This window comes from Equus asinus, chromosome 15 (genome assembly GCF_041296235.1).
Source record: "Equus asinus isolate D_3611 breed Donkey chromosome 15, EquAss-T2T_v2, whole genome shotgun sequence".
In the NCBI taxonomy this organism is placed as follows: Eukaryota; Metazoa; Chordata; class Mammalia; order Perissodactyla; family Equidae; genus Equus; species Equus asinus.
The window spans coordinates 8778903-8793194 of NC_091804.1; the positions used below are offsets into that span (position 1 = coordinate 8778903).

General features: G+C 36.2%; 1 protein-coding gene across 6 annotated transcripts in view; it reads right to left on the minus strand.

Annotated features, from left to right (window-relative positions):
* The window catches only part of MACROD2 (mono-ADP ribosylhydrolase 2), a 1879180-nt gene that overhangs the window by 53835 nt on the left and 1811053 nt on the right, over positions 1-14292 (minus strand). For 3 of the 6 annotated variants that reach the window (XM_070485545.1, XM_070485544.1, XM_044748614.2), the window contains 2 exons: positions 9802-9876; positions 9451-9543 (listed from right to left, as the gene is read on the minus strand). In XM_070485545.1, coding sequence (XP_070341646.1) covers positions 9451-9543; positions 9802-9876 — 168 coding nt within the window. The remainder of the gene's footprint in view (positions 1-9450; positions 9544-9801; positions 9877-14292) is intronic. The other 3 variants (XM_070485547.1, XM_070485546.1, XM_044748615.2) reach the window with 1 other exon arrangement.

A 14292-nucleotide genomic window follows, 5' to 3' on the forward strand; every position in this document is an offset into this window, starting at 1 on the left:
TATACCAAAGGCCAGCAGACTGCAATAACTGTAACACATATATAGTCCTTATTGACTATATACATCAATATTATGTACTCAATAAGTATTTGTTGATTGAATGAATGAATGAAGCAAGTTACCACTCTCAGTTATGGGCTATGCAGTAGGAAATGATGTACATATGCGCTGGCAAGGATCCTACTTCTAGTCATATTTATGAGCTAGGTAGGAAAAAAATTTTACTTGATTATATCACCAGTAATTAAGCTCCTTATCTGGACTTAGTGCAGTTTGCACTGTGAAATAAATATAATTCATAATACAAGGGTGCATTGTTGTCACATGTTAAAATCTATGAATAGTGAATTGTACAATTTTTGTTGGCCAAGACATCATGATGAAGTTGACTGTATCCATAATGCCACTAACATCAAAAACAAAAGTATCAAAACTTGCAGAATGGGTTTCAATGGCTTGGATGAAAATCTCTGAAAATAACAGTGAAATAGGGAGCGAGCCGGGGAAGTGGTGAATCAGAAGTGTTAGCAACTGTCTTGAGTAGAAGCAAAAAAGTAGGGTAGCTCTACATAACAGCATGGCAGACTTGAGCACAGAGCCTAGACTTTTCATTCCTTTGTGGATTCTCTTAAATTCTGAACCATCAAACTGTTTAATGGCACAGAGGACAATGTGTATGAAACAACACAGCTATTGACAACTCTGACCGAAAGTGATTCGGAAGTAGGACCCTGCATCTGATGAAGCTTTAGGAATACCTTCACTAATTTATTAAACAAATTTCTCTTTTATGTATTCTCAAAAGTTAATTTTGATAAAATTCTATGTTTTGTTTAGTCTAAAAGCATTATTTCAATTGTCATAGAATAAAAAGTCTGATAAGAAAACATTCTATCTTACTTTAATAGGCAAGATTTAAAAAAAAAATTTTAAGGATACATAAAATGATGGTGCATCTTACAATTGAGGTACCTTCTGCGTCCACAGTATGTGTACATCTGCAGTACATGTAGGATAGCAGCCCTCGGCACAAACGATAGCAAGTCAACTACAACCTCACAGATGTGACTAGAGATTACATTGCCCTACCCCAATGCTGTCTTGCTATTTTATCACTGCCTGTTAAACCTGTCAAATAGCTAACGCTGATGAATTCAGTGAAATGGAAAAAAGGGTAAAAATGACAGTTTTACCTTCAGTATACTGTCAAGAAAAATTGTCCAAGACTTGATAATGGATAAAAGGCATCCCTGGGTGTCCTTTTGCTGGGATGCTGGGGGTGGTGCAGCATACTTTCCAGGACTATCTGCTTCTACAGGGGTGTTATTCCTTTGACTAAGTTTTTATTAGCTAGACTATTTTACATATCTGTATGAGTAGAAGTTAACTTGTGGAATGCTTGTAGTAATAAAAATGAAACTTGTTCGTAGCAGTGCAAATGTATTCTGTCTGGTGGAGAAGAAAGAATACATTTTATTGTCCTATATGATATTAAGCAGTCTTTCAAGTCTCAGTACTCCTAAAGAGTGTGTGTATGTGTGAATGTATGTATGTATTCAGTATTCCCGACTGTATGTGTATATACATAAATTCTCTTGTGAACCATTTTTTTAATATTTGAATATTTTTAATCAAGATGAAAGTGGACAGGATGTTCTTTTTGAAAACAAGCACCTTGATGTTAAAACTAAAATTTGTTCCTTATGTTTCTCCATATTTTTAGATATGTTTTTAAAAAGTTCATTCAGAAACTACTAAATGGCACAAGACCTGTAGAAGGAAATTTATAATATCCAGCTAAAGTAAATGTATATTTTCCCTTTGACCTAGAAAAACAACCTGAGAAGCTTGCCCTGAAAATACACCCCCACAAATGCGAGACAACCTATACAGAAGTTTATTCACTGCGGGCGATTAACAGCTGCTAAGATAATTGTTAGAAAGGTTGTTGGGGAACAAGACATTCTGAGTATCAAACTATGACCCCACATAGGACTTTTTTATTCACAAGGAGAAGTCTACCTTTAAAACAGAGTGTTCTGCTGATCACTACCTTAAGAAAGTAACCAAAGTTAGTGCCACTGACGGAGGGATGGCATAAATTTTTGTCTTCCCTGTGGAGTGCAATTTGATGTACACACCACTTGCAAAATATTATGAAATAGTCTTTTGAAGCCTCTACACCAGGAGCTGGCACACTTTGGGCACAGGCCTGTTTGTGTAAATAAAGCTTTGTGGGAACACAGCTGTGCCCATTTCTTTACTTGGGTCTATGGCTGCTTGCCCACTATAAAGGCAGAGCTGAGTAATCTGGATACCTTATGGCCTGCAAAGCATCAAGTACTTACTATCTGGACCTTTTCAGACAAAAAGTTTGCCAACCTCTGTTCTGGACCCAATTACCAGTTGGCAGGAAATACAAGAAATGAAAGTAACATTTAAACACACCAAGATAATAAAATCTGAAATATCACAATGCACTACTTTCTAAAAGAATGTGTGTGATTCTTCAAAGAGTCAATACAATGGACAAACAATACCAACTGATCCAGGTCAAAGAGGAAAAGACATAAATGACCGCCGTATATAAACAGTGATTGAGTCCTAGTTCCAAAAACATATTTCGGAACAATGTAGAGAATTTTACTTTTTACAGAGTGGATATTTGATGACATTATTCTTTTTAACTTTCTTGGGTGAAACAGTATTATTGTGGTTTTAATAGGATAATGTCCTTATCTTTGGGGGATGGATTACCAAGTATTTAAAGGTCAAGTATCATGTCTGCAATTTATTTTCAACTCACTTACTTTCAAATAGTTATCATAAAACATATTTATCTATGGAGAGAGAAAACACGCAAAATGCTAAAAATGGTGAATCTACTACCATGACACTCGTGCTGGATGTTCAAATTTTCCGTAAGTTTAGGATTTTACAAAAGAAAAACGTGGGGGGAGAAATACTTAGTCCAAACACCCTGTTAGTGGTAAACTTCATTATTCTAGAACTGGTGTCATAAAGTCTCCATCTTTTTCTCCTGGAGGCCCGATTAAAAGCTCTGTGGGGATGGAGGGGCCTAGAAGTTCAGATGACGAGAAAGCTGACTATTCCTGCTTTTCTTTAGATGCAAGACCTGTGGTCAACATCTGCTTATAATTATATACACAAATATGCTCACCCTTGACCCTAAGAAACTATCTTATCTTCATGTAATGTTCAAAATAAACAACGCGCAAAGACAAGGCCACAGTCCCAGGTGACACGTTCTCTCGCCCAGGAAAAGCAGCAGAGGCCCCTGACCCACTTTCCCCCGGACTCACAGGCACACGACGGGGTCGCAGGTCGTGAGAACCGGAGGGCGCGGTGCCTGAGCAACGGGACTCGCACAGCGGAGCTGCTTCTCCTTCTGGGGAAAAGTCTCAAAGGTGACTCAGAGGCTCTGACTAGGGAAGCGAAAGGGACGCCAAGGCCCCGCAAGGCGCCCTTCCCGGCGCGGCTCAGTGCGGGGCCCAGCGGCCGGGCGGACGAGCGGAGGGCCCGGCCTCTCTACGGAGCCCCTCGGGTCCCGGGCCGCACCTGTCCTTTAACGCCCTCCGTGCGCCCAGAGCACTCCCTTCACGGGCCTCAGCGAGGACGAGTCAACCGCACAAAGACCGCCGTGACCGCTCCACTAGGCGCGGAGGCCCGGGACAAAAAGACGCGCGAGCCAGTTCTTGTGAACCATTTTTAACATCTTATGGTCCCCTCATGAGTTAATGACTTAAATAAAATCTTTTGCATGTATTCATGTTTTGTCTTTGCAAATTACTTTGGTAAGCCACATTGCCATATGCCTCAGGGCAAGACGAGACCTAGGCATGATATGAAATTAAACTGTAAGTGAAATTGGGGAGTTAGCGAGGGGAGAAATTTAAAAAAGACAAAGGAGATCTGGGAACATAGATAGATTAGAAGAGATGGTCTCTGAAAATTCCCCAGGTGGGGATGGACTGATAATTCCAGGTTTCAATCCTAATTTTCACTCAAGCCTACATGTATCCTTGGCTTCATGGTACTGCAGGGACTGCAGAGAGGAGAGGTGTCCAAGAAGGGGTGTCTGAGTGGTAGGCACAGTGAGGATCAGAGACAGCTTATGATGAAAAGAAAAGACATGAGCTGAAATGAGAAGTCATCAGAGGCAGGAAATTGGTGCCTGAGTTTAGAAGAAATAATCCTTACCCCAAAAAACGCTCAGAGAAGGACCATAGGTTCCCATTCACATGTAAAATGGAAGTTCAGGGCAATTTTATCTAAATTTTAGAAACAAGACGATCACAGTAAGCTGGAGGATTTGGCCACATTCAAGAGATCTGATATATGCTTCCTTATTGGGTAGCTCCATGTGAAATTTATACGTGTTTAATCTAAATTTACACATAGGCACTATGTAAACCAAAATTATTATTGTATCAGTGAATATACTTTTCATTCTTCTACGTTTTTTAACTTTAAAATTATGTTAGTTACATTTTTATTTGAGATGGAGACATGAAGATTAGCATTCTAAAATCAAATTTTAAAAAATCATCTTATATGTGAATATAAAAAATGTATCTTCTTATCATATACAGTAAAATTTAAATACACTGGTTCTCTATATGTATATATTGCATACATATAGAAATGCAGAAAACCTAAATAATTTAGCTTAAAACTTTATAATTTTTCTGTTCAATGTATTTAACCTGTGCAAAGAATTTCATTAAACACTTAAAAATATTCATAAAACCTGAACAGATACCAGCATTATTAATTTATCTTATATCCTAAAGCAAGTTCCAGCTACAAAATGTGATAAGGAAAGAAGGCCAATACCAGCAGAAACCATCTGAAAATGAAACTTCCCTAAAAACCTAAATTATAGTGCTGCTAATGTGAAAAATACAGTACTACTAAAGTTGACTTCATTTGAAAAGATGAGATACAAAAGCCTTCTGAAAATATAGTTCCAGTAAGTTAATTAATTAAGATGCAAGTTCATATAATATTTTGCATGGATCAAAAATATACCCAAACTGTGATTCTCTGTAGCAAAGAACACAGACTGGAGCGTGAAAGCTGAATATCATGGATGCTGTGTGTTGCTGCAATGCTAGTGTGGAGGCTGCTTTTCAAGAAGAGAGAAAAGGGCTGTCAGCAATGTAAGAATCCCATCAATAATGGAAAACACCAAGGGCTCTGTAGTGGTGCTTTGTAGATGAAATAAATCTCAAATGGATTTGATTGGTAGGAGCAGTAGAGGAAATGGTTCACTAACTATGTGTTCACTGAAAGATGAAACAGTGGCCAGAGGAGCTGCAAGAAAAGATGAGTCCCATATGGACTAAGAAAGATGGCGATGGAAATCCAGCCTGGTCCTGAGCAGGGTTTATGAGTAAACCTAATTTGAGCCAAAAGGCATTTTCTCCCATTTAAAGTATCTCCAGGGAATAATTAGCTGTCTCATTATTGGTTAAGTCCTGAAATAAAATATGGTTAATTTGGCTGATCTTTTTGTCTGGTCTACAGCACCTCTGCATTTTTATCAATAGAATGCAATAAACAAAACTGAGTAAAACCTATGATTTCAGCTTTCTCAATGTATTGATGACTGCTGGCTCCCATGTCATCATCTCCTGCTGCATCAAGAATGTGGTTCTTCAGAGCTGGTCTTCTGAGAAAATCTATACATTATTGAGTTAATGCCCCTTCTTGCTACCCCAGAAGCTGGGATTCACAGAAGTTAAATAATTGCTGGGAATCACACAGCCAGAGCTAGAAGCCGTGGATCTCTGTACACTTTGTTACACAGTCCTGCTAGTCAGAGGGCAAAACATGAGCCTAAGGACATGATCATTTATACTCGATGCTGGCTTGCACTTCGTTTTCTACTTGTATGCTTTTCGATATCCATCTTTTTTCAGGAAGACCTCAAACCATAATTTAACTTAAGTCTCCATCAACATTTTGGACAACCTTAGGTAAACAGATAAAGGATTACTATTCCATTATAATTCCAGTAATAATTATACTTATTAATTGATTCAAGAAAAATAATTGGGATGGATATATTCTGTATAACACTTGGGGAAAATATCCAACAATATTCATGATAAAACATATGAAACTTATGTGATATAGTAATGACACAATGTTGATATAGTTAAGATTTTATGTCAAATATTTCTAAATTCAACTAGAAATAAAAATCTTCAAAAAATGTTTTAATGCTGGGTTTATACTTTATGCTAAAAAATCCTTTTTAGATTTTTTAGAGGTCCTTTTTAGAAGAGATCTCCTATAATATTACTTTCCTATTTGGTTATTAACCTAAATGATGTTATTTTACTGAATTTCATATGTGCTGCAAATCCTGCTGGGAAAGCATAAAACTGGACTCATTTAGGAAGAGGCAATGTGGCCATATGAGAAAAGCTGCCATATGCGAAGCCTCACTTTATGCCTGTTGAAATTTCTGTGTTTCAGGTCTCCTAGGGACATGTCCATTGTGCTATTGTGTAATTTTATCAGCATGAACTTCTGCTGAATATTTTCTCTTCTTTTCAAAACCCATATTTTGGTAGAGCTAACTTCAAAACTTAATGTTGCAACATCTGTGCCCGTACACCTGGGAGCCATAGAAGATGTTTCCTGAAGATTATCTACATTTTCTAATCTTATAGAATGCTACAAAATGAGAGAAAATGTTATACATTTTTCCCGGTCTGGAATTTTTTGAAGGGAACCACTTTCTGTCTCCTTAGAAAGATTCTCAAAATAAAAGAGAACCCATATTTCTAAAACTAAAGAATATCCCTACAAATGTAATAGAACGCTCATTTGCTTTTATTTGCAGATAAAAGTAATTAACAGATATGCGTAACTCTCCACTAAGAGACACTGTGAATATACACAAAATCTGAAGCTATATTCTCAAAATTTTTTCAGACAAGACTCTAATGACTACATGAATCAAAAGAAAGCAAAGATAAAATTCTAATACTGTGAATTTATTTACTACTTCTATTCTCTGGATCTCTGAATAATCAATGGCATTTTTTAAAAAAATAGAAATTATGGTGGAATCAGCATTTCTCAAACAGAAGATTGAGATCTGGACAAAGACGAAGGGCTTCACAAATAAGGGAGATGCCCCCCCCAACCCCGTCTCATTAGTTGTTCTATCTTTACAGAATAAAATATGCGTATCCAAACTGCCTGCCGGGGACGGTGCTGAAAATGAAATGTGCAGAACAACTTGTTGAAGGATAATGTAGAATATGTGGAGTTTTTATGGATTCAAAATAGTTAGGAAAGACAATGAATGGGCCTGAGAAATTCCACATGCAGGTTCTCTTGACTTTGTCTTCGATTTATCAAATTATGATAAATACTAAACAGGTATGGATGCTTTCTATGTGCCAGGTATTGTTGTAATTGCTTTACACGTATTAACCTGTTAAATTTTCATCACAACTGTATGACAGGTACTTTTGTCATCACCATCTTACAGATAAGGAAACTGAGGCACTGAAAGGTTAAATAACTTGCCCAAGGTCACACAGCTTATCAGCAGGGGGCTGAGCTACTGCACTGTACCCCGAACCGATGAACCCACGTTGTCCCATTTTCCTTCAGTTACTTTTCGCATATGTAACAGAATAGCTTTTAACTCTTACTTTGAAGCAAAGAATAAGATGATAAAAGTGATGCATTTTAAGTTATTTCAAATTTAAGCAGAAATATTCAAGGCAGGGTCAAATTAAGTATCTGTGGAATGGAACTTTCTAATTCAAGCCCACAGGCATTATTACCGTCCTACAGAGAAAAATCAAATTTTAATAATGAAATTCAACTTCAAAGTTTTTACAAGCAAGTAGCAGAGTTTGACTTCCCTTCTTTCTCACACGCCATTACACCATTTGCAGAAGACTGACATCCTACAAGGGAGAGGGGAAAAGTGGGTATTTAACTCTTCGGTAATTGGAAGAGTGTTGAAGGTTGGAGTAGCCACTGGGAGAAGGGTAGCATGTCAATGTACACTGAATGTGCGCTATTCCTGGTAGGTCAAGTTAAAAAGAGGAAAAGGTACCAGTTGTTTGATGTTCCTCATTTGCATGTCTTGAAGCATAATATACAAAGTAAATAATTTCTGCTGCAGAGAAATTAAGAAAATAGGCATGGCATTGTGTATTTCACTTTTCAGAAGTACAATTGAAGGGAGCAATGCCATGTACCTGTATCTGAAGTAACGGTTGTATCAATTCTCTATTATCATCATCAGACAGGAATTACTCCAAACATACCAGTTAATTGACTTGCCAGGAACATGGTGCCCTGAGCCTGAACTAGGATTTACACTAGAGAAAAAGTTGTTAGAGGCATAGACAGGGAAGAACATTGTGCTGTGAATGCAGTGGAAATAAAAAAAAAGATGTCAAAATCACTAACATGACTTAGTAATTAAACTAGGTGAATGCTCCTGCCAAGAAGAGTTCATAATTTGGAAGCTGTAGTTACTATTGACCTGATTTTACAATTGAGATCATGTCTACATTTTAATTTGGAAGCAAAATTGATCATTGTGTTCTGTAAACAAGGCCTGTCAAGTTATTACTTTGAAACTGCTTTACAAACACATATTTATTTAAGAGCAGCATGATTTATGATATACTACACCAGACAAATTACTTCATTATTTATTTCATATTTGAGCTTCTTTTAAGAGATTGTTTTATATTTGAAAATAGACTTCTTCAAATTCTTCAGTAAATACTAAATTTCTTTGATAACAATTTTTAAAATAGATTTTTAAAGAAGATGACTATCTTTACTCCAATATATTGGCTTCTTCCTCCCAATACTGCTTTAAAATTTACTAAGTGTTCATTCCTCCCATGTCTTCAGAAATCATTATAATGTTCACTTATTTTTTAACAGTATTCAATATTATATTATCCTATTATTAGCAGACAAAGCTTGCAATTTAGAATGTTCATACAATGTGCATATTTTACATAAATTGCTTCCTTTCATCACTACCATACAAAGGATGACAGAATGAAATCAATACACAAGGCTTAATCTATTAGTTTTAAAGTCATTTCAGTTTTCTAAGACTCTTACCCATCTAGTCTGTAACTTCGATTTCTTACAGGCTTTCTCAATACTACAAACTTTAAATTAAATTGAATCTAAATGAATAAGAACATCTTTATACTATTTGGAAGGTCAAAAAACTGTTACAAGTATCTTCTTTTGCCACTTCTAGATTTTATTCTACTCTCAAAAGTAGGTTTAGGCTTAAAGAAATGTTTGTTTCCTCCCTTCACAGGCTGCAGGTGCATGAAGGTAACTGACGGCTGAATCCTAGGCAGGAATCCAAAGAAACCCTCTGTTCTTGACGGGTTCATTTAAGAGCAGTCCTACCTTTTTCACCTTCTTTTTCTTCTTGGTCATCTGTTAGTGGAATCACTTCTGGTTGCTCCCCAATTGTGGCATCTTCTTGGTTTGATGAAAGCTCTGAATAGAATGAGACAGAAAGATGCTCAGGGGTATTTTAGTTGGACTCATTGAGAAAACACAATGACTAAAGCATAAAAACTTAAAGTTCATTTTTCCTCCAATTTTAGCAGGCACACAGAGCAGAACATTGTTGCCATTCTCTAGTAATCATTGTCTAAAACACATGCATATCACTAACACACACAAGTATATACAGAAGTCATGGTTCACAGTTTTATCTCATTCTTTGATAACAGTATATTCTGTTTTCAATACCTTCTGTTTCCATACATGAGCTCTGGGACTCTGCCTCAATTTTTATTTCATTCTTCGTTGAATCATTCTCTTGTCCTGTTAAGAACAGTGATTGAAAAATGAAGGAAATTCTGATATGCATGACCATAGCTTTATCCTTGGTTTGAAAAAAGCAAAATTTTCAGAAACCATGCTCCAATCGTGCATGGAGAGGTAGAGAACAGTTTTGAATCAAAGCAGAGGGTGAAGATATTATTTTGCAAATCATCAAATTTATGTCAATTATTTTCTGAGAAATATCCAGATAATTTAGGCAAAAACCTCTTCTTTGAACAGTTTGTGTAATTAGTATTTAGTTTATCAATGCATTGAACATCAATGGACACAACCTGGAAGTTTTGAAATTTTAAATAATTTCTGGGATGTATGGGTTATCTACATTTAATTTTCCTTTGGATATAGATATTTCCCATACTGAGGATTGCTAGAAAATTGAAACACTACTTGTATTTTCATTCTTCCATCAACAGAGCATAAAAAACTTGATTAATGTGAGCACACAGGGATTGTGTCACCTAATAGCTCAACCGCTCTCTTAAGACACCTACTAAATATAGCAAAGGTCAGGAGAGAATTCAGCCAACTCTTGATTACTCCAAGCCTAATTACCTAGTAATGGTTTTTCTTCCACACCCCCTGGCTTCTCCTCCTCCCCTCCCCTGTAGAGTTTAAAACATTTAAGTGCTCATTAAGAGAGGAAATTGAAATCTGTCCATTTTGCCTCATTTCAATGAAAGATTGTATGCTGAGGATTTTTAGCTGTTGAATTAAAAAAAAAACCTTCCAGAGCCAGGTTTGGTTATAGGCATAAAGGGGATGCAGAGGAGCTGGGCTCTTTTCCTGGGGACATCCCTGTGGTAGATTGCATTGTTCTTCCAACTTGTCTCAATTTCTTCCTATAAGAAGATTCCATGTCTCTGTCTGTGACCATGTGACCTGCAGCGACCCCTGTGGGACAAGTGTATGCTCCCACCTTGTTGACACTAGGCTTATTCACATAACTTGGTTTAGAAAATGGCATGACAAGAGACACGATGTGTACTACATTTGAGCAGAATCTTCAAGATCCATTGCATGTTTCCTCAAGATCTCTTGCTCCTAATAGAGCATGCTCCTTCAGCCTGGATCCTGGAATGAGAACATGCGGAGCAGAGCCAAGCATGGACACAGTGAACTTTTGTTGTTGTAAGCTAATGGGACTTCTAGGCTTATTTGTTAATGTATCAAAGCCTTAAACAACCTCTCATCTTTATAGCTTGCTCTTTAATACAGCTATTCTTGAACTGCCCACTATACCACTTCCCCTTGGTTCATTCCCTGCTGAGGTGACCCAGACTGAAAAAACAAAATGGGTTTTTTTTGACGTCCGTTCCTTTTGAGCTCAATTTTAATCAAAAGGATCTGATAAAATAATTATAACTGAGGTAAGTTTATCTATCTGGTCATGGAAGCTAAAAATTCAAGCTGTCTTTGATGACTTTCTCTCATCACTCCTAAAATTCTATGAAATGCCAAGTTTTTATGATTCTACAAAATGTTTCTCTTTTCCCACTTTCCAGTCCCCTTCCCATTTCTCTTGGATTTGTCATTTTCTTCTCTTAAAATCTATCCTGTAAATTGCTAGCAGAATTATCTTTTAAAACATGGATTTAATCAAGACATGTCTCCTGCTAATAAACCCCATTCATCCAAAATTTCTCCCCATTGCTACTCAAAGTATGGTCCATGGAAAAGCAACACTGGAATTACCTGGGAGCTTTTAAAAAAACACGAGATTTCAGGCCTCATCCCAGACATACAGAATCAGAGTTTGCATTTTAACAAAACCTCTAGGTGATGCACATTAAAGCTTGAGAAGCACTGCCTAGAGGTTATATCTGCAAATTATTGATCCCATGAAAAATGCCAGCCTACCTAGACATTTCACATCCATCTCCAATCATTGTGTTAGTCCTGTAAAGTAAGTATTGTGATCTCCATTCTGCTTTCAAAATTTATAGCTAGGTTTATCTGACTACAGATCCCTTTTTCCTTTTTGTTTTGCCTGGAAATGTCTTTATTTTGCCTTTTAATTTTTAAATTGAAGTATACTTGGTATATAGTAAAACACACAAGCTGTAAATATATAGCTTGATGACTTTTTACATATACACACATCATCTCCCTGTGCGAACATCTCCCAAATCAAGAACATTTCTAGCACCAGTGGTTCCCTCTGTTGATACCTGTGGATACCCCCCTACAGGTAAATGGTAACAATTTGGTCTGTTTTTGAAATTCATGTAAACAGAACATACAGCATATGCTCTCTTATATCTTACTTTTTTAATACCTTTTCTGTGAGATTAATCCCAGTTGCTGCATATATCAATCATTTGTTTTTTCATTGATGTATACTATTCCACTGTCTGGATATATTATGTTATATGGATGTTGAATTGTTTTCAGTTTGGGGACATTATGAATAACACTACTAAAAACATTCTTGTGCATGTTTTTTGGTGGACATGTGTATTCATATCTCCTGGGTGTAAACCCAGGAGTGAAATCACTAAGCAATAGGCAACACATATGTTTAGCTTTACTAGATTCTGACAGTGTTCTAAAGAGTTTATTCTATTTTACACTCCCACCAGAAATGTATGAGACTTCCAAGTGTGTACTTTATTCTTTAGATTATGTCATGGTACTACTGGTCCCATAATTCTTTAATATGGAGAATAAAACTGAGGAAATCTTTCCCCCAAAGTCCATTTCCACCCTTTTCACCTTTGGGTACCATATAGAGGGATGATACCACACTACTGGTTATTTATTCTACGATGTATTGAGGGCTACTAAGTGGCAGATATGTCAGGTGTTGGGAGTAGATCTTAAATAAAATAGAGTGCTTGTCCTCAAAATGCATATGGTTGTAAGGACACAGGCATTAAAGGTGGAAGAAGTTTTTTCTAGTAAGACGTGAAACAGAGTTTCAAATTTTTGAAAAATTCACTTTTAACAGATTTTTAGATCGCAGGAAATTGAGAGGGATAACTAATGTATTAAACAACAAAATCAAGACTGGAACACTCTTAAATAGACTAAATAAACGATGAAATTTGACAAGCACAAATGTAAAATTCTAAAATCAAGATTACAATTCAACCTCAAGGAATGAAATGGGAGGAAATCAATCCCATTTCTGATAAAAGTAAAGCCACAGGTTTTGCATTCTAGTTCTCCTCTCGACAAATACTGGATGAATACCAGAATGGCTGGATAGAGAGAAGGATTCTGTCACATGGAAAGTAGAAGGAATATTCTCACTGTATCTCCTGGCAAACATCTTGCCTGGACAGTGATTTTTAGCTATCCAACAACAAACAGGGCACTTAAAAATTGAAACATAATACAAGAGGAGAATAATACTAAGAGAAAAATATTTTTGTTAAAGATATATTTAGAAAAAGAAAAAATATAGAAAATGTCTTGGTGTTTACAATGAAATGGAAGAACTGATGAATAAGGAAATGAAAAGATGGACTGAATGAAGAGGAAATTGACTAAGACAATAAGAAAAATCTTCAATCCTAAAAATGTAATGACAGTCTTAACATCTGTAATGGATGCCCTAAAAGAGAATATATACTATAGATTAACAAATTAATGTTTTAGAGATCAAACTCTTAACTTGTTCACTTAGAAAGCAAAGGTGGTGAGCAAAATGAAACATGAAAAGGTGATAGATACAGAGGACAGAAAATAGCAATAGAATTTCTAATCTAATGATTACAGGAAGTCTAAGCAGCAGCTTTTATCTATGTGATGGCAACCATTAAATAACATATTATAAGGTTTAAAAAGATTGTAGAAGGTAGAATACAATTTCATTTTTTGTAACTACATGCATATCACATGTGCCCTTATACATATTTGTATCAGCAGGGACAAAAACTAGAACACCTTAGGTGTTATCATTGACTATCTTGGAACAGTAGGTGAGATTTTAACTTATAGGATTTTTGTTTCACTAAACTGCATTTATATTTATACTTGTACAATTGCATATTCTATAATTTAATAATTATTATGAAACAATTTAAAAAATAGAGAAAAAACGCTTTCAGTGATATCACAGAAGAAAAATTTCTAGCTAAAATGTGTGTGTGTATGTGTGTGTGTATCTAACCCATTACTTTTTCTCAGTGTCTATTCTACTTAACTCTAGAAAACACTTGAGAAATTCAACAGTTGAGTAACTTTCTTCTTCAATGTCTGCTTTTTTTGCTTGTTGGCCAAATCACCTACCATTCCGTATTCTCTCTATATCCCAACCTACTAAACATTTTCTAAACACTTTACTTTATTTCTTGTCTTTGTTAGCATGTGTTCCCACTGGTGACATTCCCTTTTTCCCCATTTCTACCTGGTAAAATTCTTCTCATCTGTCAAAGCTAAGCCATCAATTTA